This window comes from Micropterus salmoides, unplaced genomic scaffold (assembly GCF_014851395.1).
Source record: "Micropterus salmoides isolate LMB-PRFRI ecotype aquatic unplaced genomic scaffold, ASM1485139v1 Ms_hic_scaffold_3, whole genome shotgun sequence".
NCBI classification, from domain to species: Eukaryota; Metazoa; Chordata; class Actinopteri; order Centrarchiformes; family Centrarchidae; genus Micropterus; species Micropterus salmoides.
Window position 1 is genome coordinate 24,046,655 of NW_024042261.1, and position 26,534 is coordinate 24,073,188.

The 26,534-nt window shown below is 41.6% G+C and overlaps 2 protein-coding genes and 1 long non-coding RNA gene across 3 annotated transcripts; 1 reads left to right on the forward strand and 2 right to left on the reverse strand.

The window, feature by feature from the left end:
* Window positions 1-3,606: 3,606 nt before the first annotated feature.
* On the forward strand, window positions 3,607-6,898 carry si:dkey-202l22.3 (7 transmembrane receptor domain-containing protein). The gene is made up of 3 exons (XM_038693818.1): window positions 3,607-4,315; window positions 4,645-5,042; window positions 5,716-6,898. The coding sequence occupies exons 1-3, from the start codon at window positions 3,751-3,753 to the stop codon at window positions 5,941-5,943; spliced, it is 1,191 nt and encodes a 396-aa protein (XP_038549746.1). The 5' UTR covers window positions 3,607-3,750; the 3' UTR covers window positions 5,944-6,898.
* Window positions 6,899-8,513: 1,615 nt separating this feature from the next.
* On the reverse strand, window positions 8,514-9,685 carry LOC119883490. Its single transcript, XR_005440657.1, has 2 exons — window positions 9,200-9,685; window positions 8,514-9,102 (listed from the first exon to the last, which is right to left on the reverse strand). It is a non-coding gene; the product is annotated as an uncharacterized LOC119883490 (long non-coding RNA).
* Window positions 9,686-20,739: 11,054 nt separating this feature from the next.
* gpr184 (G protein-coupled receptor 184) lies at window positions 20,740-24,689 on the reverse strand. Its single transcript, XM_038694160.1, has 2 exons — window positions 24,362-24,689; window positions 20,740-21,985 (listed from the first exon to the last, which is right to left on the reverse strand). Exon 2 carries the CDS (start codon window positions 21,941-21,943, stop codon window positions 20,939-20,941), a length of 1,005 nt encoding a protein of 334 aa, XP_038550088.1. The 5' UTR covers window positions 21,944-21,985; window positions 24,362-24,689; the 3' UTR covers window positions 20,740-20,938.
* Window positions 24,690-26,534: the final 1,845 nt, after the last annotated feature.

Here is a 26,534-nt window from a genome sequence, read left to right on the forward strand (position 1 = left end):
CACACATGTGCTTTTCCTGACATAGAGTGGAAATATTATTTTACTGTCTGGCAGCTAGTTTAAATTATAGGTATTTTTTATGTTGCTGGCATGATGTAAGTCAGTAGCCCATCAGATTTTACCAGAATGTACCAACAATGTATTTTTTGTTTTAATATAAAAATCACTTTTTGTTCTGCATTATACTCAGAGTTATAATAGGAGCAGTAGTAAAGTAGTACTACAATTATTATCTCTCTGAATCAAATTAAATCTTTTGTCAAATGTCCTCAAATCAGTTCTGGCATCTTGAGATGTCTAGAGAAGTTTGTAGTCATTATTAAAGCAGAGTAAATTGAGAGTGACAACTTGAAACAGACAATTTGCTTTATAATTAAAAACATAATGCCTGATAATCTAGCCATGACAATTACAGAACAAGATATTTTTAGTGTTTAAAGTTCTGAGAACAAAACTGTGCTGACATTTTATATACTACATAGCCTTCAGACCAAATCAGTTTTATAATAATAGGTTTTAGAGTTCACTGTGATTTTCCCTCTTCAAGATATTTTTATGGTGTGGACTCTTACCTTGTATCTACATGCTGCACTAGGGGGCAACTACAGCCAAAAATGGGATTTAACAGCAATTTGAGTAGTAGAATAGTAAAGGCACCAGGGAACATAATGTTCCAATGCATGATACAAGGCACTGGCGTGCAAACAGTTGTCCATCATCGTAGATGACTCCCTAGACTAGTCAGTAAAACGTTTCTCAAGTCATTTATTCTCAACCTCAGCTCGTTTTTCTTCACACATAAAAATCCACCTGAAAGTATTTAATCTTTTCCCAGAAGAGTTTCAGAAAAATAAAATTCTACATGAGATTCATCTTGGAACAAGACAAAATAAACCAGATCACTGCAGCTGCATAAAGATAATGAAATATGATTCAACAAAATTCCTGCGAAGATAAAGCATTGTTTCATTGTCTCACAATAATATTGTCTACATATAATACATGTGTTCTTGTAACACCAAAAACAATCTGTGAGGTATTATGATTTTGGATCAAATAAGTAATCCAATGAAAGCTGTCTGTTCATCTATGGGTACATTGCAAAGAGGAACTGCTGATAGCTAAAGGCCCATACGCACGTAGCCATGCATGTTACGGTGGGTGGCTGAGTTGGGCAGGTTGGAGGACCCAAATGCAGGACGCAAGGTAGAGGAGGTGCAGTGAACCGAGGTGATTTATTAGAACAAACAGAAGGCGAGCACACTTACTGACTGAGTGGCTGATAGAGTCCAAAACAAAGGTAGTTCCTAACAGAAATCCAAAGGTACAGGGTGACAAGACAAGCAAGGCTGGTTACAGGAAGGCAGAGAGTATACACACGACAGACTGGGGAGGTAACATGAACAATGACCGGACAAGGGCTGAACAGAAAGACCACACCTATATACCAGGGATAACAAGCAGGGCGGGAGCAACACAGGTGACAGACATGAGGCTAACGAGGCAGGCAGAGAGAGAACAGAGGGAAGAACAGAGAGACAGTCAGGCAGAGGGATACTGGAGGGAATAGACATGTGTTCAGTAACCTGTGTCATAACAGATCAGAGAAATAAATATAAATGAATAAAGACACAAGCAGACACATCCCCACTGAACTAACACCAACAAGGAAAACAGACCGAAGCGAAGCAAAACACTGAACTGGAAACTAAGGCATCAAGAAGACAGACATGAGTGACAGACAGAGACGGACATGAGCGAACCCCAAAACACAACAGACTATACAACTGATAATGGACACAGGACAGAACCCAAAACACCAAGACATAAACCGAGACACAGAACGAGGAGCTAAGACACAGAATACAGAGCAGACTAAACTATAACAATGCATTTATACTTCTGCGTAGGTCTGTCCGTCATTCTGCAATTACACCCCCAAACGCTAGTCGGCAGTAGCGCTACAGCGTCCACTGTGTTGACTTTTGCTAGACGAGCAGGCTAACTTCCGGTTTAGCACTCTGCTAATGTGAATGGGGGTAAAATTCTATATGTGCCTCTGTGTAGCCTTTTCAAATGTTACCGACCGAATGGATCACATTCTGATAGCAAATCGAGTCATTTCAGTATTCCCAATTCCCATTTCAATTATGTCTTTTAATAGGCTACGTTTTGTGAAGTGGTCCACTGCATCTGTTAGGGCCTGTCCATAGGCTCGCCATTCATCTGTGACAACATCTGAGCCTCTTCTTACATGATGTTGGCCAGCAACAGGTCTTCTCTTGAGCGATCTTTCACCACCCTGACAACGAGTTTTCTTGATGTAATTATGTTGTGTTTTTGTGCTATACTGCAAAATGTTCAAAATTCAAACAGATTGTTCATAAAGCGAGTGTTTTCCTGCGCAAAATGTGTGTCACTTTACTTACAAACAATTAGTGTTATAAGGTCTTATAATTAGTTCATATGGTATTATTCCACCTGTAATATATTATACAGGGGTAGATATTTTAACACTTTACTTAAAGCAAACAAAGACATGCTATATAACTTTAAACATTACTATAAGCTATTATTCCATTTTATATCACTAATTGTAAATCTTGACTAAAGAGTATTCATAACGAGGCAGAGTCGGTGGTTATAATGTGTTATGGAACATGGTCGGAGATTCTTGCCGCACATTGATATAAACTGGTATTACTATTAGTTATAAAATATTAAATCAAAAGGTCATAATACGTTATGACTTTGCTATAGCGTATAATGCATGTTTTTAAGTGATTATAACAACTGTTATAATGTCTTATGGACGCATTATATCGTGTTATAAATATATGCATAAGTCATTATAGCGCTGACCTTCATAGAAAATGTTACCGTTTTTTTTTGCCTAAAACTGAACATGTCCTCCACAGAAAATTATAGGTCGTTTTAGCCACACAAATTATGACTCATGTTCATTGTGGCAGTGACCTGTAGTGGCCGTACAACGCAAACACATGACAAAGACGGTCATGTACTATAAATAGCCATAATGTTGCACACTGGTTCGCGTGTGAAACAATGATTTGTTTTTTAATACAGTTAAGTAGCGTTAGCTACATTAGCTTCATAGCATTAGCTAGCTAGCTAACTATTTAGCTAATTAGTCTTATAGGCATTGACAGTCCCACATAGCCCCCCTTATCCTAACCTTCACAGGGGTGTGTGCCTAAACCTAAGTCAGTGGTGATTGTATACCTGCCTCACGGCTGATCTGCTGGGTTCACCTCCTTTGTGTCGCTGCGGTCTCCATGTGTTTATGTCATGGGAAGATAAGTCACGTGATTTACGTAACGTAGGTCCGGTTGGGGAGTTCGAAATTGTCGTTTTGCAACACATGGACAAACGTCCCCGGTAGGGGCGCTACTGTAGGATACACTCGAGTAATTTGGTAGTTGGTAAAAACGACCTATGTTGTCGTTTAGGTTGGAGGACTTGTTGCTAAATACAGAGCTCAACTTGAAGCCCACTAACTAAATGACTCTTTGACAACATTATACTTCTTGTTTACATCCCCCAAAGTCCCCAAATTATGGGAGATTCGGGAGACACACAGCCAAATTGCCATTTTACTTTCACTTTGTTGTCCTGGTCTCCAGAAAAGTCTCTAAAAAGCCACTTACTCACTTTTCATTTTTTCATTTTTATTTTTTGAGCTACTGAAAAATCAACTGGAATAAACGAAAAAATATATAATATATAACTATGAATACTGATAGATCAAGTGTCACTGACATTTCTGAAATCTTCACTTGTCGATTATTGTTGATGGTGCTCTCCCTTACTTTAAGGTTGTCCTCCAGAGCCATGGATATCCTCATGGAAGAGGTTTTCAGTGTGACCGGCAACACCAGCCATGAAACAGGACTAGAGAAACTAAATGGCACCCAAAGCCAAGGACTCAACCACAGTGACCCCCTGGACATGTTTATAGGCATGGAGCTTCTTCTACGCTTCAAACCTCTCTTCCTGCCTCTCTACTGCCTCATAGTGGCCGTGGCTGGTGTTGGAAACTCTTTCCTCTTGGCTTGCATCTTGGCTGACAAGAAACTCCATAACGCCACCAACTTTTTCATTGGTAACTTAGCAGCTGGAGACCTGCTGATGTGTTTGAGTTGTGTCCCACTGACTGTGTCTTATGCCTTTGACAGCCATGGCTGGGCTTTTGGGAGACCACTCTGCCACCTGGTCCCCTTGCTGCAGTGTGCCACAGTGTTTGCATCAGTGCTTTCACTCACTGCCATTGCTGTGGACCGCTACATTGTTGTAGGTATGGGACTTAATATAATTTTTACTTGTTCTACTTCTTCTTCTTCTTCTAGGATTTGAAAATTAGTTTCTCTCGAGCCATATGGTGTGGGTGTAAAAAGGACACAGTGGTAGACAGCAATGCATGCTGATTAGTCAACCCTCAAATCCAACCAGGAGATACTGAGATGAATGGGCTGAAATCAACAGATTGCACTAATTTTATTATTCATTGAAAGACGCTATAATACTATACACATTTCAAACATGGTGGCTTTAATGTGTGAAATAATATACTGATTTGGGGCTGTTGGCTATGCTATGTCTGAAATTGTTCACATTCTGTTTCAGCTCACCCAGTACGGAGGAGGATCTCTGCTTGGGGTTGTGGTGCAGTGACTCTGGGTGTGTGGCTTTTATCTCTGGCCCTGGCCGCACCTCCGTCTCTCTACACGCGCTATCTGGACCTGCGACCCAGTGGCATCAACCTGGTAGTGTGTGAGGAATTCTGGCCAAATAGTGGCAATCTGCGGCTGCTGTACTCCTTCTTCATTCTCATAGCCTCCTATATGATCCCGCTGCTGTCGGTCAGCATATCCTACTGTGCCATCACTGTCAGCCTAAGACGCTATTCAGTACCTGGAGAGCCATACAATAGCCAACAGCGCTGGAGCCAAAGGAGGAAGAGGACTTTCTCTCTGCTGGTGGCCTCAGTGCTGGCCTTCGCTCTGTGTTGGATGCCCCTGCAGGTGAGTCTTACAGTAAAACTAAACTGTGAGGCATTCTTAGCTTGAATATCCTTCTTCTTTACTCCTTATCTGAGTTTGAATTTGAGGAAGATCTTGATTTGTGAGTTAGACTTGTAAGGGAGATCAAGTTTACACTCTTGTTGGTATCTGTTAGCAAATCATAAATTAGAAAGCAGTGAAGTGATGAAAAAAGAGTGAAGCTTTAACTGTCCATGAGATGATTCAGTTTTATACATCATTAACCACAGGATCTCATCATCAGGTAATTGTGTCTACAAAACCAATATTATGTCCACAGTGAGCCATACAAAAACCTCAGATCATCATATTACTGGAATAATAGGGCAGGGTTTACATTGCGGTAGGTTTGCACAGACCTGGGGCGCCGTTACACCAAAAGCATTCTGCGAGAACTGCCTACACACAGATCACAAATGGTGGCAGCATGACATTTCATAAGTGATTTTCTTATGCAAATTGCAGATACATTTGCCAGTCCTACTGGGCTGCAGGTGTTGCAAGTATGCCATTTGTTGTGATTATTGAAGGGTGTCAAAATGTGCAAGAAGAAAAGTTGGATTTAAGTTAAGTGTATTTTTAAGAATTAATACAGATTCAGCTCAATTAAATACAACCAGGGCTATAACACAAGTTTGTCCATGTCACTGTGTAGGTGCTGAATCTGTTGCTGGACCTGGATCCAGACTTCCAGATCATGGGGAAGCGCTACATAAATGTCTTACAAGTCTGCTGTCATTTAGTGGCTATGAGCTCTGCGTGTTACAACCCCTTCATCTATGCCTCACTGCACAGCAAGGTGCGCATGCACTTAAAAGGCTACCTCTGTCCTTGTCGCAATCGTCAGAGTGGGATGGTGGAGAGAGCAACGTCCAGGAGCTGATTTCCGACTGCTATGATACAACCACTGTAGCAGCTCCTGATATGCAGAGCCCTGTCCTTACCCACAAGCTAACACCTGCATCTCTATGTTAATGTCTGAGGTGTCCAGAAAATAAGATAACTGCTCAACATCCATACAAACAAGATTCCTCCCATTTCTTTTTGTGGCTTCAAGACAGTTGGTTCTCACATGTACAGTGTCACCATAGGCAGCACTAAACAAGGCCATTTATGACAAACAGGCAAGAAGCAGATCCCGACCAGACTGTAGTTTAGTATAATGATGAAGACGATTAAGGCATCCACTGGGATCCCTGTATTTTTCTTGGATGGCCAAGCTGCTGACATAGACGTTAAGCAGATCATGCAGCTCTAAAAAGGCCAGCATGGGCATAAACAGACCCTCAGGCTGAGGGGCTCTGAAACAGACTTGCTAGAGGCTGAGACCAGGGCCTGATTTAACAGTAGACGCTTGACTTTGGGGAGATGACCGGACATTGAACTCTTCTCACAAGACATGGTTTAAAGACCAAGAAGAGGATGTGCAAAAGACACAATGTGGCTGTTTTATTTCATCCCTTGTACTGACTGTCTGTTCTTCAAAATTGTATTCTTAAAAGCAGTTATGTCCTTCTTGATTTACCAACATTATATTCGATTTTTTGTGTTGAAATACACATGTTATTTTTAATGTTATTATGTAGTATTCATTCTCTGTTATTTGGATCCACAGTCTAACTTTGTGTCATCTGTGCACATAGACAAATACATTTGTGTTTGTGCATACATGTGGTGTGCACAGTTTGTGTGGACCTGGATGGAAAAGATCAATATGTACAGCAGTGCTGCACTTCTGTTTGTAAAATATAATCAATACCAAATGCATAAAGGTGTTACCTGATGAACAAAGACTCTTTGGCTCTGTCTGGAAAATAAGATAGACACAATGATCAACTTAGTATTCAGAGCATGAACAATAAAGTCACCCATAAGCATCACTGTGCTGTCTCCCCTGTCGTTCATTTCGTGTGATTTATGCTTTCATTGTTTGTCAGAGCCTGGCTATCAAGTCCATTTTTGAACATGCTTCGTGTTAAAAGACACTGGCTAATGTGATCTAAATTACATTTAAGCAGCATTCAATTCAATATTCAGACTTCTACAGTTTTATTATTATTGCTGGTTATGATAAAAGGGATATATATTTTTCTACATCACACATTCATTCATAATCATTGTGCAGGGCAGATTGTCCATCAACAAACCCAGCCCATTCAAAAATGCCAAAACACCATTTTTTTGGTCAGCCAGCTGGCAGCAGCAAAAATACTCAATGTAGCTTTAGTGCAAGCTAATAAGCCCCAGCTCCCCAGCCAATACTGCTGATGCAAACTGTCACCTTTTAACAATCAGATTACTTTGCTGCCTGTTGCTCGGCAGCTGGGTTGCCCTGACTTTTCTCTTTAAGTGAACCTTGAGACTACTTTCAGCTCTACTCAATTTGATTTTCCCTCTGATGCTTTTTCTATAAGGGTCTGCAAGAGTTATAGTTTTGTTTTTAAGAAGGGAGGTCAGTTTGAAAGGCTCCCTCCAATGCAATAATGTCACACAGAGTGTCGATCCACAGTTAAAGCCCATCTGAAATCGTCAGTATGACTAAAGGAGTAGCTATTAAAGTTAAAGTTCAGGGGAAGAAAGACATCCCAAGGTATTATTAATCAAGAGTGTAAAGTCAAAAACCCAGCTAATTTGCTTCATCTTAACTGATGAGATCAGATTGGTGGCATGCGCAAACAACCCCCACAAATGTTGTGAAATTTTGATTTAAAAAGGTCATATTATGCCCATTTTCAGGTTCAAAATCTTATTTAGGGGTTTTACCAGAACAGGTTTACATGGTTTCATTTTCAAAAAACAACATATTTTTGTCAGACTGCACATTACTGCAGCTCCTCTTTTCACCATGTATGTTGAATGCTCCATTTTAGCTATGGAGTGATGCATCTTACCTCTACAAGATCTTTGTTGGAGTTGCACATGCACAGTCAAGGACTACTAGCCAATCAGAAGCAGAGTAGTGTGGGCCTGAGAAGCAGGTAAACAGGGCGGTTCAGCTGTTCATGTTCCCCTAGGAGCTTAGCAACCTATACTGGAGCAAGAGTTTCAGAGTGGTGAGTTATTAATTTGTAACAAAATATCTTTAATCCATAATGTTTTAACTTGCACTACTCTACATCACAGTAACAACTTTATGTCCATTAACTGCCTGGAGGGTTAGCTAATGTTTGGAAGGGAGAGGAGAGGCAGCAGGCGGACCTCTTATCACTGTGTGCTCACTGTTTTTCCACTGGTGTTTTTGAGGGTGTGTCATACTATTTGCTAGGAGAACATTTTGACCCGCATTTTGCTGTGACGTCACAGAGAACAAAGGGAAAAGGCTGGACTACAAACAAGCTGTTTTCAGTCAGTTCAGAACTGTGTTTTCTATGGGAGATGGGAACTCCCTTTGGGCTGGACTTTTTCATGCACAAAAAAGGGATATAACTCAATAAAGGAGAGGGACAGAAAGCATAATATGACCTCTTTAAAATATTCAAATTGGAGCCCTGGAGTGAGAAAAGCACAGAAATACATAAAGCTAACCAAAATTCTTTACTTAGGCAGATTTCACATTAATGACCCAATTGAGTGTAATGCTGCTGTTATAAGAACTTTACACCAGGCGCTGTCTTCAGCTTCACTCTACAAAAAAAGCCATAAAAACATTTTCACCATAAATTGATGCAGAAAAAGCAGAAATTGTTTTAAAAAAAATATTCACCAGAATGCAGGAATTGGTGTGTTTAATGCTCAAATTTTTCATATAATTCAGCATAGATAATTTCTTAAAGTGTTGAAATCTCGTCTCGTCACGTTCCCATAAACACAAAATTGTGTCTTGGCAACGACCCCACAGACGTTAAATAGCTGAGTTTCTCTACCAGTCATTCAAAACTGAAGAAGTCTCTTAGATGAAGTAACGAGAGGCAGGAAAGGATGTGGTAGCTGGCGGTCAGGCGAGGAGCGAAGGGGGAACCAGGGAGAGCCGTGGAGGCGATGCAAGAGGGGAAGGCAGGTAGGTGAGCCCAGCTGACCGAATGGGAGACAGAGGTGAGTGGACCTGGTGGGGGAAACAGACAGGGTTAGTTCAATGAGATAGGAGATGGAGAAGTAAGATGTGAACAAGATCATAAAAAGCTTGAATGTAGCAGTGGCACCAAGTCTGGAGCGGCGACAATCAAGCGGGGATGGAGTGGAGAGCCGGGGTTGAAATACTGGTAGAGATGAGGCTGATAGCTGGCAGGTGTGGCGGTCGGAGGTGGAGGTTGATGATAGACAGCTGTGGGTAGTCAGCCGGGCTCCGGAGCGGAGAGAGGGAGAGCACACACAGAAGGAGAGGGGAGGAGACACAGGAGAAAATAGGATGCGGAGAAAAAGGAGTTAAAAACAGGGCACTCACCGTCAGCCGGGCTGCCACCGCAACAGTTGTAGCCAATTCTGCGGTCTGGTCGCTGCCACACAGACCACTGGTCGCTACCACTAAGGGCGCTAAAGATTGTGGTCGCTGCCACACAGACCACTGGTCACTGCCACTAGGAGCGCTAAACATAGTGGTCGCTGCAGGTGGGTCCGGAGTATAACTGGATCAAAGTGGCCTGCGACATGTCCTGGTTTCTCTGTAGTGTCCGAGGGTTTTTGGAGTTTCAGTGGACCCAAAGACTGCTATGGACCCGAGTACAGACTGGCTAGAGAGAGTAGATTAAATGTTAATTGTAACTCAATTATTTGCTCAACCCCTCAGACTGTTTTTATTTTCCATTTAACTCTTTTAACCCTGATTGTACACTGCACTGTAACTTTTATTATTTTTTAATGTGTATTTTTTCAATTTCCCTATGTTGCTTTTTTATATTTCCCTGTTGCTTTTATGTTTTATGTAAAGCACTTTGAATTACTTTGCTGTTGAAATGTGCTATACAAATAAACTTGCCTTGCCTTGCGTTGTTTTAATAAATATTTTTTTTACCACCAATTTGTCAACGTAACTGTAATTTCACTTAAAATTAATCACATGCCCGTTTTCTCTGTTGCTTGGAACAGCCACTATTCTGGTCAGGTTCTAGCTGCGTGCTCCCGAGCCTCTTGCCGACTACAGCCGCAGCTAACGAAATGCAGTCCATTAACACCCCAGCATAACAATCCAACACAAATTCTACGTATGAATAAAAAAAAGAAATAAAGTTATTTGTGAAGCCCATCTGGCTAAACGTGAGTCAAATTGATGTCGGGTGAAAACACAATCAACATCAGAAAGGCTTGAGTCACAGAGAGAGATCTTCGATTTGTTTTGAAACTGACAAAACCGACACAGAGTTGGCTTTCACCCTACTGGACAGGTGAAGTAACATTACTGCAAAGCATGTGCTTTAGTTGGCTCAAGTTAGGTTACATTAGCTTGCCAGCTAAAGCCGATCAGTTGCTAACATTATCCTGTTCAAAATACTACAGCTTTATCAGAATCAGAATCAGGTTTATTGCCAAGTACATTTTCACATACAAGGAATTTGCCTTGGTATAAATTGTTGCTTACAGTAGAAATTAACTTAAATAGAAATATATAAAAAAAATTAAAAAGGAGATCAAAAAATGTACAAGTATACAAAAAATACAATAATACTATAATACAATACTGACAAGTATGTGCAAAAGTGTCTTCAGAGCATTGAGCTCCAGACAGTTCTGGCTGCACCAGGTCACCAGATGGTCAATCTCCTACCAGTAGGAGGACTCATCCCCACCTGAGATGAGCCTAATGAGGGTGGTGTCATCCGCAAACTTCAGGAGCTTGACTGACCGGTGACTGGAGGTGCAGCTGTTGGTGTACAGGGAGAAGAGCAGAGAGGAAAGAACGCAGCCCTGAGGGGAACCAGTGCTGAGGGTCCTGGAGTCAGAGAGATCTTTTCCCAGCTTAACATGCTGCTTCCTGTCCATCAGGAAGTCTGTGATCCATCTGCAGGTGGAGTCAGGCACGATGGTGGAGGCTTTGAAGCAGGCTGGCACATGGCATGTCTCCAGTGAGGTGTTAAAAATGTTTGTGAACACCGGTGACAGCTGATTGGCGCAATGCTTCAGGGTGGATGGGGAGACAGAGTCCGACCCAGCTGCTTTGCAAGGTTTCTGCCTTGACAGTCTGTTGACTTCCCTCTCCAGGATGGTAAGAGAGGGGGAGGAGGTGGAGGATGAGATGGTGGACTGTGGCCGATCAGTGGTGTGACGGGTAATGGTGTCAGGTCTGTCCCATTGTCTTTCAAAACGACAGTAAAACTGGTTCAACTCATTGGCAAGTTGTGAGTCGTTCATGGAGTGGGGGGATTTAGGTTTGTAGCTGGTGATCTGTCTGAAGCCTCTCCAGACAGAAGAAGTCATTTCTTGAGAACTGGTGCTGTAATCTCTCTGCGTACAACTGTTTAACATCTTGCAACACCTTGCTACACCTGTACTTTGACTCCTTAAACCTGGCCCGGTCTCCACTCCTAAATGCCTCTTCCTTTTCCAATCTTAGCTGTCTGAGCTTAGCTGTGAACCAGGGTTTGTCCTTTTTATAACTCATCCTGGTCCGTGTTGGAATGCAGCTGTCCTCACAGAAGCTGATGTAGGACGTCACAGCCTCTGTATACTAATCCAGGTTGGTGGTAGCAGTCCTGAAAACATCCCAGTCAGTGCAGTCCAAACACGCCTCGAGGTTCTCTACAGCTTCACTGGTCCACTGCATTGATGTCCTCACTACAGGTTTACACAGTTTTAGCTTTTGCCTGTAAGCAAGAATCAAGTGAACCATGACATGGTCAGAGTGACCCAGTGGAGCTTGAGGTACGGTGTGATAGGCACTGCTTAATGTAGTGTAGTAGTGATCCAGAGTGTTCCCCTCTCTGGTTGGACACTTTATGAACTGTCTGTATTGGGGAGTTCATGACTGAGGTTTCCTTTGTTAAAGTCACTAAGAACAATAACTAAGGAGTCCAGGAAGGTTCGCTCTACTCACAGTATCTGGTCAGCCAGCGTGCGCTGTGCGTCGTGCACATTGGCCTGCGGTGCGAAGTAAACACAAAGAAGAAAGTAGGTAGCAAACTCGTGGGGAGAGTAGAATGGTTTACAGTGTATCAGTAAATATTCCAGGTCATGAGAACAGTGTTGCTGAATCACATGAGTCACATCATTACACCAGCCACTGTTAATGTAAAAACAGACACCTCCACCTTTTGTTTTGCTGGACAGTTGGAAGCCAGTCAGCTGCAGTCTGGTATTGATCCACACAGCCATGTCTCCGTGAAGCACAAAATAGAAGATAAAGAAAATAGATCTCTGTTTTTCCCCACCAGTAGCCGAAGTTCGTCCAGTTTATTGCAAAGTGAGCGCACATTGGAGAGAAATATTCCCGATAGCGGTGTCCTCTTCGGCGTGGTCGCACCAGTGTACCGGACCTCCTACCTCTCCTTCGGTGTCTCACCACGTGAACAGCGGAAAGTGAAGCCTTGACCGGAATGTCCAATAATTCCACTGATGACATGAGAAAAGTCGGAATTAAATCCGCTGGTGTTGTTCCCCTGATGTTTATGAGCTCTTCTCTGGTGAAAGAGCTCTGGGTATCACAGCAGAATGCAAAGTTAACAAACGTAAACAAAACAAACAGAGTGCACCAAAATACCACGGCTGCCCTGAGCTTTCCTTACCTTATGGCTTTCCACATTACTTCACCAGCTAACACTACCCATATTACTATCCTGTGTACCACCAGTATTATCTCAAAGTTTTGAGAATGTAAGAATGTAACGGTAAAAAGCAAATATGGAGTGATTTGTAAATACTGCACCGTGATTTGTAAATACTGTGCCGTGTAACAGCTGTGCCGCAGTTTTGTTCTGACCTCTTCTCGGCATCACTGGAAGTGTTTCAGCAGTGGAGCGTGCAGCCTGCCCCATGTTACTGACTTGTTAATTTGCTGCTTCTACTACTTTCTTCTTCTTCTGTGACCCGTTTTGTTCTGTTGTCTGCAGGCTGTATTTCCCACAGGGAGCATTTCAGCATCTGATGGAGGCATAGACTAGAATGGCTCCAGCAAATGCAGCGCAGCCGTAAAGCAACACAAGCAGATTCAATGGACTTTGTGGTTTACTGCGGTCTAACTGTTATAAATTGCGGCATTGTGGATTTAGATTTTGGCTTTCAACGATTATGAAAACAAGTTAATTGAGATCAAATGGTTATTGTGCTACATGCTGTTTCACAATGACACTCATTTTGCCTGGTGTTATAAACACCAGCGCACCCTTTCCTTTACAGAGGCGCCCCTGCCCCTTCTTAAAAGCTCAAACATTATCTCAGCCAGGCTATGATGTTTTGTTCAGCTCGAGCCAAGATGATAACTGCTACAACTTGCTGGTCACTATTATTAGCTTAAGCTAGTAATAGCTTTTACACTGCAGAAACCAGCCTAGCAACTAGTGGACTTTTGTTAACTAACAGATCTGCTGTCCTCTGTTTCACCGAATCCTGGCTCACCGAGCGCATCCCGGACAGCGCACTTCACCTACCGGGATTTAATCTCATCCACGCGGATCGCGAAAGGGAGCTCATGGGAAAATCACGGGGAGGCAGACTCTGTTTCTATATAAACGAAGGTTGGTGCACAGATGTCACAGTGTTGAAGAAATCATGACCAGATAACTAATGTGGAGAAAAAACACCCAGACTCCATGCTCATTGTTCTTGGGGACTTTAACAAAGCAAACCTCAACCATGAACTTCCAAAGTACAGACAGCATATTAAGAGTCCCACCAGGGACACTGGACCACTGCTACACAACATTAAAGGACGCCTATCGCTCTGTTCCCACATGCAGCCTTAGGACTCTCTGATCACTGTCTGGTTCATCTTCTCCCGACACACAGGCAAAAACTGAAATCTGCTAAACCTGTTGTAAAGACTGTGAAAAGATGGACCAATGAGTCAAAGCTGGAGTTACAGGCCTGCTTTGACTGCACTGACTGGAGTGTTTTTGAGCCTGCAGCCACTGACCTGGACGAACTAACTGACACTGTGACATCTTCAGTTTTTGTGAGGACATGTGTGTGCCGAATTAAAACCTTACATACAATAACCAAAAACCCTGGTTCCCAGTGAAACTCAAGCAGCTTCGTCAGACCAAAGAGGAGGCCTTAAGAAGCGGGGACAGAGTCTTGTACAACTAGGCCAGGAACACGCTGACTAAAGAGATCAAAGCTTCAAAGAGGTGCTATGCTGAAAGGCTCAATAACAGCTTTGCAGCCAACAACCCTGCGTCAGTGCAGACACTCACAAACTACAAGAGACCATCCCCCAACACTGCTGGTACTCAACAACTGGCAGACGAGCTGAATGGTTTCTACTGTAGGTTTGAAAAGCCCAGAGTCACCCCTCTCCCCCACTCCAACACCATCTTCAAACAGTCACCTTTCCCCTCTGATCTCTCACCTGCACTCAAGATCTGTGATGAGGACATGAGCCACCTCCTCCAAAGGCAGAAGATCAGGAAGGCTCCTGGACCTGACGATGTCTCACTATCGTGCCTGAAAATCTGTGCGGACCAGCTGGCCCCATCTTCACTCAGATCTTCAACAGATCACTGGAGCTGTGTGAAGTTCCCTCCTGCTTCAAACGCTCCACAGTCATCCCAAAAAAAACCTCTATCTCGGGACTAAATGACTACAGGCCCGTCGCCCTGACATCTTTAGTCATGAAGTCCTTTGAAAGACTGGTGTTGGCCCACCTGAAGGACATTACAGGCCCCCTGCTGGACCCCCTGCAGTTTGCCTACAGGGCTAACAGGTCTGTGGATGATGCTGTCAACTTGGGTCTGCATTACATCCTGCAACACCTCGACTCTCCAGGGACATATGCAAGGATCCTGTTTGTGGACTTCAGCACGGCATTCAACACCATCATCCCGGACATCCTCAGCACCAGACTCACCCAGCTCACTGTGCCAGCCTCCACCTGGTCAGTTGATCAAGCAGAGGATGTACTTCCTGCTCAGCTCAGGAAGCTCAACCTGCCTAAGGACCTGCTGATCCAGTTCTACACAACCATCATCCAGTCTGTTCTCTGCACCTCCATCACTGTCTGGTTTGGATCTGCCACCAAAAAGGACAGGAGCAGACTACAACAGACAGTCAGGACTGCAGAAAAAACCATCGGTGCCAACCTGCCCTCCATTCAGGACTTACACATACATTTCCAGAGTCAGGAAACAGGCAGGAAACATCACTGCAGATCCATCTCACCCCGGACACAACCTGGTCCAGCTCCTCCCCTCTGGTAGGTGCTAAAGAGCACTGTACGCCAAAACCAACAGACACAGAAGCAGTTTCTTCCCACAAGCCATCACTCTGATGAACAGCTGATTTCTGACAGTGTCAGGAACAATTCCTGTGTAATAACCCAGTAACTCTGTCTCTAATCAGCCACCTGTTTACTGGTTACCGCTTATTATTTATTTATTCACCATTCTCTATTTCAGTGCTGTTCATACTATGTCATATTGTATATACTGTATACCAATACACCTACCTCGGGTCATAAGGTCATAGGTCTTATTTATTTTTTCCAGCATCCTTTGCACTATGCTCCATCACACTGTGTACATGTGTACATGTATGCATGTATGTGTATGTGTACCTGTATATCATCAAATGTACATAATGAGAATAATAGTTTACTCTTGCATCCTTTGCACTCTGATCACTGCACTATTTGTCAATATGTCTATATTGTATGATTTTTAATAAACTTCTGAAATTAATATTATGGGAATATTAATTCATACCTCGAAAAAAAGGGAACCACCGGAGATTCAGTTCCCTCAGGGTCTCTGGCCCCTGAGTAATGTTTAATAATTACACAACGGCTTCTCTTACCACTGCTACGCTACGATACGCAACTCTACCTGTCCTTCCCGCCAGACGATCCCACCGTCTTGGCGCGGATCACAGACTGTCTCTCGGACATATCTGCATGGATGAAGGCTTGCCACCTTCAACTAAACCTCTCTAAGACTGAACTCTTGGTCATTCCAGCTAAGCAATCTATCCACCATAACATCATACTACAAATGACTCTTAAACCATCACTCCAACTAAGGTGGTGAGAAACTTGGATGTCATGATTGATGACCAGCTGTCCTTTTCAGACCATGTTGCTGCTGTCTCTCGGTCATGCCGTTTTGGTCATGCCATGGTTATCTCTCGCCTCGACTATTGCAATGCCCTCCTAGCAGGTCTTCCAGCTTGTGCGGTGAAACCGCAAATCTGGTTCTTCCTCTTCTAACACCTCTAACTCCTAACCTCTAACATGCACTTCCTGTGCTCTTCTTCTTCTATCCCCTACAATTATCTTGTATTGATTGCACTTTTTTGTTTTGATTGCACTTTTTGTTAACTCGTACTTCCTTCCCTAGGTATTTACCCCATTGATGTGATATGTACTATGAGCTCTTACTAGTATTTATTGCTGCTCTTACTAGTATGTATTGTCAGTTGTAGATCTGTATGTGATGCTCTGATGATGCTTGTATGTTGTTCTTCAAATGTAAGTTGCTTTGGATAAAAGCGTCTGCCAAATGAGTAAATGTAAATGTAATGCTGTAACAGTGAAGAGCACTGCTAATCCTGTCAAGCAGTGTATTACAAATATACTTGAACAATATAAGTGGGTAATTGGACACTAATGTACTCTACAAAACTTATTTTATGTGTATTTGAGCTAGTCAGTGAGGAAAAATACAACAGGATGTGGTGTTTGTCATACACAAATTAAAAGCTTTAGCGTTTGACACAGAGTGCAAAACAGTATTACATTCACAAGCAAATCCTGCAGATGGGTAGTGCAAATAAATTATACACTCCCTGGCCAGTTTTTGGTATACACAACAGCTTTTCCACATATTCTACCTTTTATTCCACAATAGCTTTTCTACATATTTCATCACAGTTTATAATGGGCAGTTTTTGTTAAAAGTCTCCAAAATGTGTTAATACAACTATAGACTCACCAACCACAGCTGTTCAATTGCTTGTTAACACAAATACTGTAGCTAATCAACCAATCACATGGCAGCAATTCAATGCATTTAGGCATGTAGACATGGTCAAGACAACTTGCTGAAGAAAGGGGATTTAAGTGACTTTGAACGTGGCATGGTTGTTGGTGCCAGACAGGCTGGTCTGAGTATTTCAGAAACTGCCGGTCCACTGGGATTTTTAGAATGGTCCGAAAAAGAGAAACTATCCAGTGAATGGCAGTTGTGTGGACGAAAATGCCTTAATGTCAGAGGAGAATGGGCAGACTGTTTCGAGATGACAGAAAGGCAACCGTAACTCAAATAACCACTTGTTACAACCAAGGTATGCAGAAAACCATCTATGAATAGACAACACATTGAACCTTGAAGCTGATGGCTTACAGCTGCAGAAGATCACTCCGGGTGCCACTCCTGTCAGCTAAGAACAGGAAACTGAGGCTACAATTCACACAGGCTCACAAAATTGGACAATTTTGAAAAATTGAAACAAAACGAAGCCTGGTCTGATGAGTCTCGATTTCAGCTGCAACATTCAGATGGTAGGTCAGAATTCATGCGCAAACAACATGAAAGCAGGGATCCATCCTGCTTATATAACGGTTCAGGCTGGTGGTGTGGCCTCCTAATTCATCAGATCTCAATCCAATAGAGCACCTTTGGGATGTGGTGGAACGGGAGATTTGCATTATGAATGTGCACCCAACAAATCTGCAAGCGTGATGCTATCAAATTAATATGGACAAAAGTCTCTGAGAATGTTTCCAACACCTTGTTGAAAGTATGCCATGAAGAATTAAGGCAGTTCTGAAGGCAAAAGTGCTGGTGAGTGTATGTTTATTACAGAGGTCGCAGTGCAGTTCTACACCAATGCAAACTACAGCATCAATAGTAGAACTCTGACAGTGACAATCAAAATTGAATACTGAACGTTATTATTATGGCTGAGCTGTTTTAAGTTTTGCAAACTTTAGTGATTTTCATCATGTAAAGCTTGTATTTAAATGTTTAAATGGACTTGCTCTTCAGCCTCTTTGTAAGTACATTAAGAGACTACAGAGCAGCAGCAGATCCAACAGAGAAGCTTCAAGAGGTAACTGTAAAGTTTTATTTTGCAAAATTTCTTTCAGGAAGGAGCAAAGTCTTGGAACTTGCTACCTAAACAAACTTCAAACTGCTGCAAACTTTACAACCTTTAAGAGAGAGGCCATAAAATAATAATTAAAAAGAGAAAGTAAGGTTCATTTTCAAAAACATACATCTCTGTTTTATATGTTGTTGTTGTGATGTTGATTATAAAGACTAGCTGTTTCATTAAAATACACTTAATAACACAGGGAGCAGCAGGAGAGAAGCAGTTTAATAGAAATATTAACTGATTAGCAGTGATTGTTCAGAGGAAGTTACCACCACCAAGGAAAAAAATTCTACTGAGTGCTGTTTTGTGTATGTGCAACAATACTCGACCTGATGCTAATACAGTCTAAGAATAGCTTGTCTATATAATGCATTTAGACCAACACTCATTATGAGGCTATGAGTCAGAACAGATAATCAATGAAACCATATTGCTTTCCCAAGGAGTCCAGCTACAGCATGAGTTAGCTCATTAAAACTGCTGTATGAGCTGAGTGTAGAGAAAATGGATGTGTAATGTCTTGAGCCAAATGCCACGGGGTGGACTGCAGTTTTGAGTAATAGACTTGACTTCTTTCTAACATTTATATAGTCACTTTTTCAATTAGTGCTTCTTCAAATTGCCATTGACTGGTAAGAGTATTGAGGTGAAATAATAGAGTAAGGGAAGGACATCTTTTGAGAACCTTTCGTGAATTCACACAAATGAGGAATTTCCATATGGTCCTAAGCCGAGCTATCTTTTGAAAAACCTGAATCTGCTGGGGCATATGAAACCTCCCCAGTCTTGGGTTGTCTTAAAAGACTGACATTCTATTTTTGTCAACAAGACCATCAGTCACTACTTTGCAACTACTCAAACTGTCTGTGGCCCATTAATTTCTACTGAAGATGTACATCTCGAAAGGGCTCAAACTAGAGTTTAATTTTACTCAAACATGGGTAAATTTTGCAGGAGTTTGTTATTCAGACTATTTGCATCCAGGTATTAACACATGTGATGCTCTAATGAGTAATTCCAGCAACACGGTTTGCCTTTTGTCGAACTAACTGAAAATAAACCAGTGTTCATCATAATTAAGGAACATGTTACTCAGTACAACTGTGTGGCTCATGATGATGTTTATTAATAGTTTCTGGACAACAATAGAGGTATATAGCACAGAGGAATGAGCTATATCAGACTCTGACTACACAGACAATACTTGTATGTAGGATCAGTTCATTAGTTTTAGTCTTTTTATCTGACTTTTTGAAATTAAGAAAAATATAGAATATCACCAGCCTTATCCATATCCCAGTATTTAACAGAGCAACACTAAATGTGTGTGTGTCCCTATAAACAATCACATACAACACATTTCCAAATGTGTTTTGAAGGAAAGTTATGGCATGCGTTTTTATCAGCATAATAGAGTGGCATTTTAATGGAAGTATCTGCAAAGCCGCAAAAACATGTCAGCAAAATGTTCACTCTCAACATAGTTAATTCGTTTCCACTCATGGACTGGAAAAAACATTGCCATTGAAAATATTTCAGGCAGCAATTATGTTTCCACTTAAGCATATTAGGCAAAATATTTTAGTGGTATATGAGCTGTTTTTTTTATGACACAGGGTTTCTGTATACCATGTAAAGACCAAGGACTCATTAGTATAGACCTTTAAAGAAAGAGAACTGGTCGTGCAAACCCTGACAACCTGAGGGTTCATGCTGGTCATATGCCAAGTGCTTAGCTAGTGATCGATGTTCCCTACAAAGAGCTCTATTGATGCGTGAGCAAGCCACTGTATGAATAATAGAAAAGTATAAAACAGCCTTAATAAACAGAAAGCTCTTTGTTTCTGTTTCTTTCTTTCATCATTTACCTGTCTGCCTACCTGTCTATTGTCGATTAGATACATTGTCAATACACCTTCAAAACTTCAACTCTCTTTATGTCTCTCTCTCTCTCTCTCTCTCTCTCTCTCTCACACACATACAGGTCTCCTGATTGTAACCTTTGCCCACACATGTGCCGCATACAGCTGTGCTGGATTTATGATTACCTTTATATGCGACGGTAATGGCAGAGTGCTTGGATGTATGTGCTTCTTACTACTCATATATGTATAAAGTGCAAAATTGATCATCACATATTTCATTACTGCAACAAACTAAACAACCTGAAACCCAAGCACCTGTTCAAACCACTGGTTTATTTGGATTACATTCAACATGTTTCACTTACAGTCAGACACTGGACACACAGCCACACTAATGAATGGTTTTATGTCATACTTTAGAGTTAATGCACCTATTGCAGCTATATCAGGGTCGCACATAACAATCACAATATCCTTGGATAGATTGGAGGGAAAATACAAGGGCTCTTAAACTCCAGCAGTGTCCAACCACAAAACAGAAGTGGCTGCCACTGAAGAACTCTTGGGAGAGCAAAGCCTGGAAGTGCAATCCAATTACAGAGCTTTGAGATGCATGTAATTCAACCCCCTCCTCTACAATGCAGGATATAAGGGGGGAAACAGACAAAGGCGAAAATGTGCTTCTCTCAAAGGATGTCCGATTGTCTGAACATGGATGGTTAATTATGGAATGTGAATAATTCTGCCAATTACTCTTTAACTTTGAAGACATGAGTCTATTTATAAATAGATATGCATACAAATACACAGGTGCACTGGTCCACCCACATACAGCTTAGTTCATATTAAATTATTAGACTTTCCTGTGAATTCAGTTAGGGCACAGTTTCTGTCTGTCTGTGTCGTTCGATGCCTCTTCCAGCACAGTTTCAGCTCCTCCTGGACTCCGTTACTGACTAGCACATACAACACAGGGTCCACTACGCAGTTCAGACTGGACAGTGCCAGCGTACATGAGAAGTAAAAGTGTATTTGTTGTTCAAACTTGCAGTAACTTTCTTGAGAATGTGCATAGAAGACCAGTGAGCGTATGAGCAGGATAATGTGATATGGAGCAAAGCAAATTGAGAAGATCCCAATCACCCCAAAGGACAGCAGGCGGACCTTCCTTTTAGCCTGGGCACTCAGGCCGGGACTCTGACCCACAGTGGCCAGTACCCTCCAGTAGCTCACTGCTAAGACCAGTAGGGGCAGCAGGAAGCCAATTCCCACTCTGAGAAGGTTGAACAAGGCGACAGGCTTCTCCATGGGATAAGTCTCATAACAACGGTCATCATGGGTATCTTTGAGATTGTCATTGACCAGTAGGATGATGTGCATCGCCATCACCACAACATAAACAGTAGCGCACTGTATCCAGGCATAACACGATGTACGGTGCGTCTTGGAGCGGAGTGGATAGGTGACCACCAGGCAGCGGTCCACGGAGATACTGCAGAGGAGGTAGACGCTGATGTACATGTTGGAGTAGTAGAAGAAGCCAGCTAACTTGCAGGAGATAACACCTAGCTTCCAGGTGTGGTCCTGCCGGTAATAATTGATCCAGAGGGGCATGGTGAAGAGGAAAAGCATGTCAGAGATGGACAGGCTTAGCAGGAAGATACCCAGAACATTTTGCCGCTGCACTTGTTGCCAAATTGGGCCCAGGGTCAGCACATTGAAGATCAAACCAAAGATAAAAGCCAAGATGTAAACAGACATCAGAAGGTCACTGATGACACTCTCGCCGATTTGAACACACTCTGTTAAGTTTGTGGATGTCGTTGGTGTGTCTATGACATTCATTGTTACGTTGGTTTTCTGTCACTTTCTTGGTTAGAAATTCCCCTGCAAGCGTAAAAAAGAAAGAGTTTCATAGTAAGAGTTTGACTGAGTAAAACTGACACAGACAACATGAGCTTGCTCCTATGATACTTTAAAATCCATAGCACGGCTTGGACATTTTGTGTCCCCCATCCTATTTTGTGGTCCAGCGAGCTCAAGAGATAAAATCATTTGGTTGTCCTCTGATATTTATGAGTGTGGTGCAGTTTAGCTCAACGGTTTATGGTACAGAGAGATGTTTCCCCCGTAGAGCGGATACAGGCTTAGTCATGCAGTTTCCCTGATGATAATAGTTTTCACCTGCACAGTACTAATAGAAACTGAGATTGGCAAATTTCCCTCCCTATTGCCTCAACTGCTCTGGAGAAAACATGTCATGCATTTTCTTCATAAATGAACCTGTTTCTGTGGAAACTGAGAGCATTAAATCATTATATTAGATGAATTAGATGCAGAAGCCTCTGCTACCAACCCCCCTAGCCGATCACATTATTAAGTTAATGCTGCTTTTTGTCAAACTCTCTATAAATTGTTGCACTTCTTGGCCTGCATGTTCTAAGTCTGGTTGGCAGGCAGGGGCAGCTTAGACTGAACTCGCAAAGAGAGCATTTGCATTTTACTGTAGTAAGTGGATAATACAACTTAAATCCAATTTATCGGTGCAATGAGAAATTGTTATTCTGTGGGGACAAAATAATGCTTAAGCATTTCTCCCAGACAAGAGGGATTTAATTTGTTTACTGTTGCTTTACAAATGTGTAATGTGAACTTCATGCCATATATGAATTAATAAATTAATTACTTCCCTGATTTACACTGTATATGCATGGTCAGTCTTAGTTCATCATAGAGCTGCGATTCCAATCTGTCAGGCAGACACATACTAGATATTAGTCTGTCTTGCTTCCTGTTCAAAAGGTTCTGGTGCTGGAAATAGCACGAAAAGGCCAAAGCGAAATGACTGCCCACACAGGTAAATGTCATCTGTAACAGGGTTATAATAAAGTCAACAGTCTCTTTTTAATGTTGATACGTCAAATCACATATATTAAGGTTTGTGCATGTTTTTTTGTCAATTTATTTTCTGAGATTTCAGCATTAGGAAATCTAACCTATGTTCTGTGTCTTTATGGCTACTTTTCTGTATCTCAGTGGCATTCTTTGATATTTCTTTCCACTCTGTGTTTTGTTCTATCTCTTAGGCTTGGCACCGGTGTGTTTATTGGCTCAGGAAGCATCTAATGCCATTAACGTCTACACAGAGATCGGCTGTCCCATCCAAACTCAATAATGGAGAAGCCATTTAGAGTCAGACCATCTTTAGTGAACGACAATGTGTGCCTGTGCACGTATGTGTGTCTTTGTTTGTGTGTAGTTGTGTGCATGCACGTAAACGTAGGTGTGTGAAAATGGATGTGATTTAATGGATTATTCATAATATTATCAAATAATGTTGGTTGGGAAACCACACTGACTCGGATATTGGAAAGTTTTGTTCATAAATCTGAAATTTTCATCTAAAATGATTCATAGGCTTTTGTTTAGTCACCAGGCTGGCTGCTCTGACTAACCACACATTAGACTTCCCCTCTTAGTAATAATGGGCCAATTACTGTGAAGAGTTTGTTCTGTCCACATGTTGTCATCTCTGCTTTTCACAATCAGTATTTTGTTTTTCCTCTAGTGTACAAGTTTTCATCTGGTTAATGTTTAACATGTAAAGCGTTTCCATTTATTTTATACACATAATCCAAATAAATGCCTGCTTTATAGAGCTGGCCCAATCTTCACTCCGTCCTTTTTTTCCATCTGAGCCAACAATGCGTTTGTTAGTATTATAAGCTAAACTAAGCCTGGTTGTTATTATACAACCTTGTCCCCAATGAGGCTTTAAATGAGCAAAACTTCAAGAGGTGGGAATGTGCTGAATGCCAAATATGGAAGAATATGTTTTATTTTATGTTTTATTGTTTGCCTCCCTACTAACACAGCTGTGTTTAAAATATATCACAGTCCACCTGTTCCTGTGAAGTTCCACTATTTTTTCCTGTCAAGCAGTTATCTGCTGTACTCTCTAAACTGTTGTAGTGACCACCACTGGGAGAAGCACAACATTCAATCCTGCTGAGAGTCAACCCTAATTATTTTTGCAACGCTGACTCACAGAGCCTCAAGCATGCCGTCTTTCTCTTGACAACAGTCCACTAGGGACAAAAAGAAAACTAGCAAAGAAAGTGAGGTTTTAAACTGAATAAATACTGTCAACACCCGTCTTGCGCTTTTTTAACCTTTTCAGGGTTACTTTTTTGAAGTGTTTTTTAAGTCTAGCATAATTTTCAGACATCTTACATCCAGAACTGTAATTAATGATGACCTCACCTGTTGTTTTTGTGTGTCTTGATCCTTAAAGAAAGCTGTCCAGTGGGTGAAGACTTTCAGACATATTGCAGAGCTGTTTCAGGTTTGGCATAGTTCAGTCCAGTTGGGTCAGAGGACAAGCATCAGAAGAGTGTCTTCAGAGCTACTGACATGTAGCCAAGCCGCTACAGTCCCACATGGTACTCTCAAATGATTACAACACTAGATAATGATCAGCCACTACAGAGGGCAACCGTTATTCTCTCTGTGGACTGTCAGATTTTTTCGTTCACGGTGAGATGACTTGCCGTTGACAGCCACAGTTGAAATGTCAGCATGGAGTGTGGGGAAGAGATGATACGAAGAGCAAAAAGAGGAAGAAACATGTAGGAGGAGGGAGGTTTTGGTTTTGCACACGTGCACGGAGGAAATGGGTTTCAGGGGTAGGGAGAAACACTAGACTGTGATGAACCAGAAATGATGCAGATGTTAATACTCCCTAGCTTCTTCTATCACTGTGTGCTCTGTGGACCAGGGGAAATTCTACAGGCACACAACTACATTACATGTACCTAACGTACCCAAACCTTGAATTCCCCATTGTACTTTCACATCAATATGAGTCTTTTCTTTGTGTACCTAGTGTAAATATAAATCACAATGGATATATAAGATACAGTATTTAACCCAGAACAACCTTGTGTCAGTGCAATATCCAAGGCTTTTTTATGTTTATGAAAAGAATCTGTGACTGCAGCCCATCTCTTAATGTGTTTAGAAAACATTTCCACTAGCTATGAATGTTATGAATTTTTCTATGAGCAAGAATGCATACCTTTGGTCTGCTACATAAAGAGCTGAGAAAGGGAAAGAGGAAGCTTAGAAAGAGGAAATGGTTAATAAATTTAGCCAATGACTCTTACAGTAAAATATTCCAAAAAGCGCTTGCCACTCCATCACTGTTGTGTTTTTATTACCTTAGAATGAGCCTACAGTACATTCTAAGGTACATCCATACTCAACATACACCCATACATCCCCTTTCGTGGAAGTCACCATTTTGCGGCGCCATGTTTCTGCAGTAACCCAAATGGAACACTGCTCTACAGAGCCCACTTCGTCACCAACGTGAAAATGTATGAAGAAGAAGGAAGAAGAAGAAGAAGTAGTTGTAGTAGCTGTAGTAGTTGTCTGGTTTATTAGAATTAAGTTAAATTAAGTAAAATTTGGACATATGGAGGACCACACGTATTATTTAGCACAAGAGCCGACAGAGCGCGTCGGTCACCCTAGCTTCTCCTGTACGCTTGCAAAGGGAGAGGTGAATGGTGACTAAGCTGTTGGTTGCAATTCACAACCCTCACCACAAGATTGGCAATATCGAGAGGGAGAAATGTACATATTGGCACATGAGAATTGTTTAAAATTTTAACCTATTGTTTAAATTTAGGTAGCTTACTGTAAATATACTCTAACGGTAAACTGTGTACCTTAGAAGTGCACATGACTCTCTAAAAAACAAATTGCAACATTAAACAGTATAACTTCTGGAAGCAGGAGCTCTTTAGGGTGATGGATATCCTGTCATGAGCTGTTTTAAGTCTTCTTAAGTGCTGCTGTTTCCTTTACAATGTTTTATGCTTGTTCTGTTGTGCACAATAATACACAATACACAATTTTATTAGAACCCTTTGTCTTATAATTTCCAGCTACAACAACAGTATATTGCCATACCAAAATGGTACCTTTTGGTTTTGCATCTGTCTGACAACCAGAATTGCTCTGCAATTTTCTGTAATTTTGCAAATTGTATTACACTGTTGAGTTATTCCCTTTCGAAATGCATTATGCCTGAGTGCAAGGGCAAACTCAGCAGCTGGGAAAGCCTTTTAATGTACTTGATGGCCAAACTGCAGGTCATTGGTTCTGCAGTCAGAATGGCTGATGAGGAAATTCTGCAATCAAAATTTGTGATCATGTTACACAGTTGCAGACTAACCAAGAGCTAACAAGGTTTTTGTTTTGAGTGTTTATTGACTGTTTTTCAGTGGTTATCACAGGAAGCAGAATTTCTGAGCTGAGGTGGTATGATGACAATGAGTAAAACCACTGGTTTCCTGTCATTTCTCCTGCAAAAACACAAGATGTTAAACAAAACAACAGGGGAATTTAGTGAGAATTGTAGATCAATTGT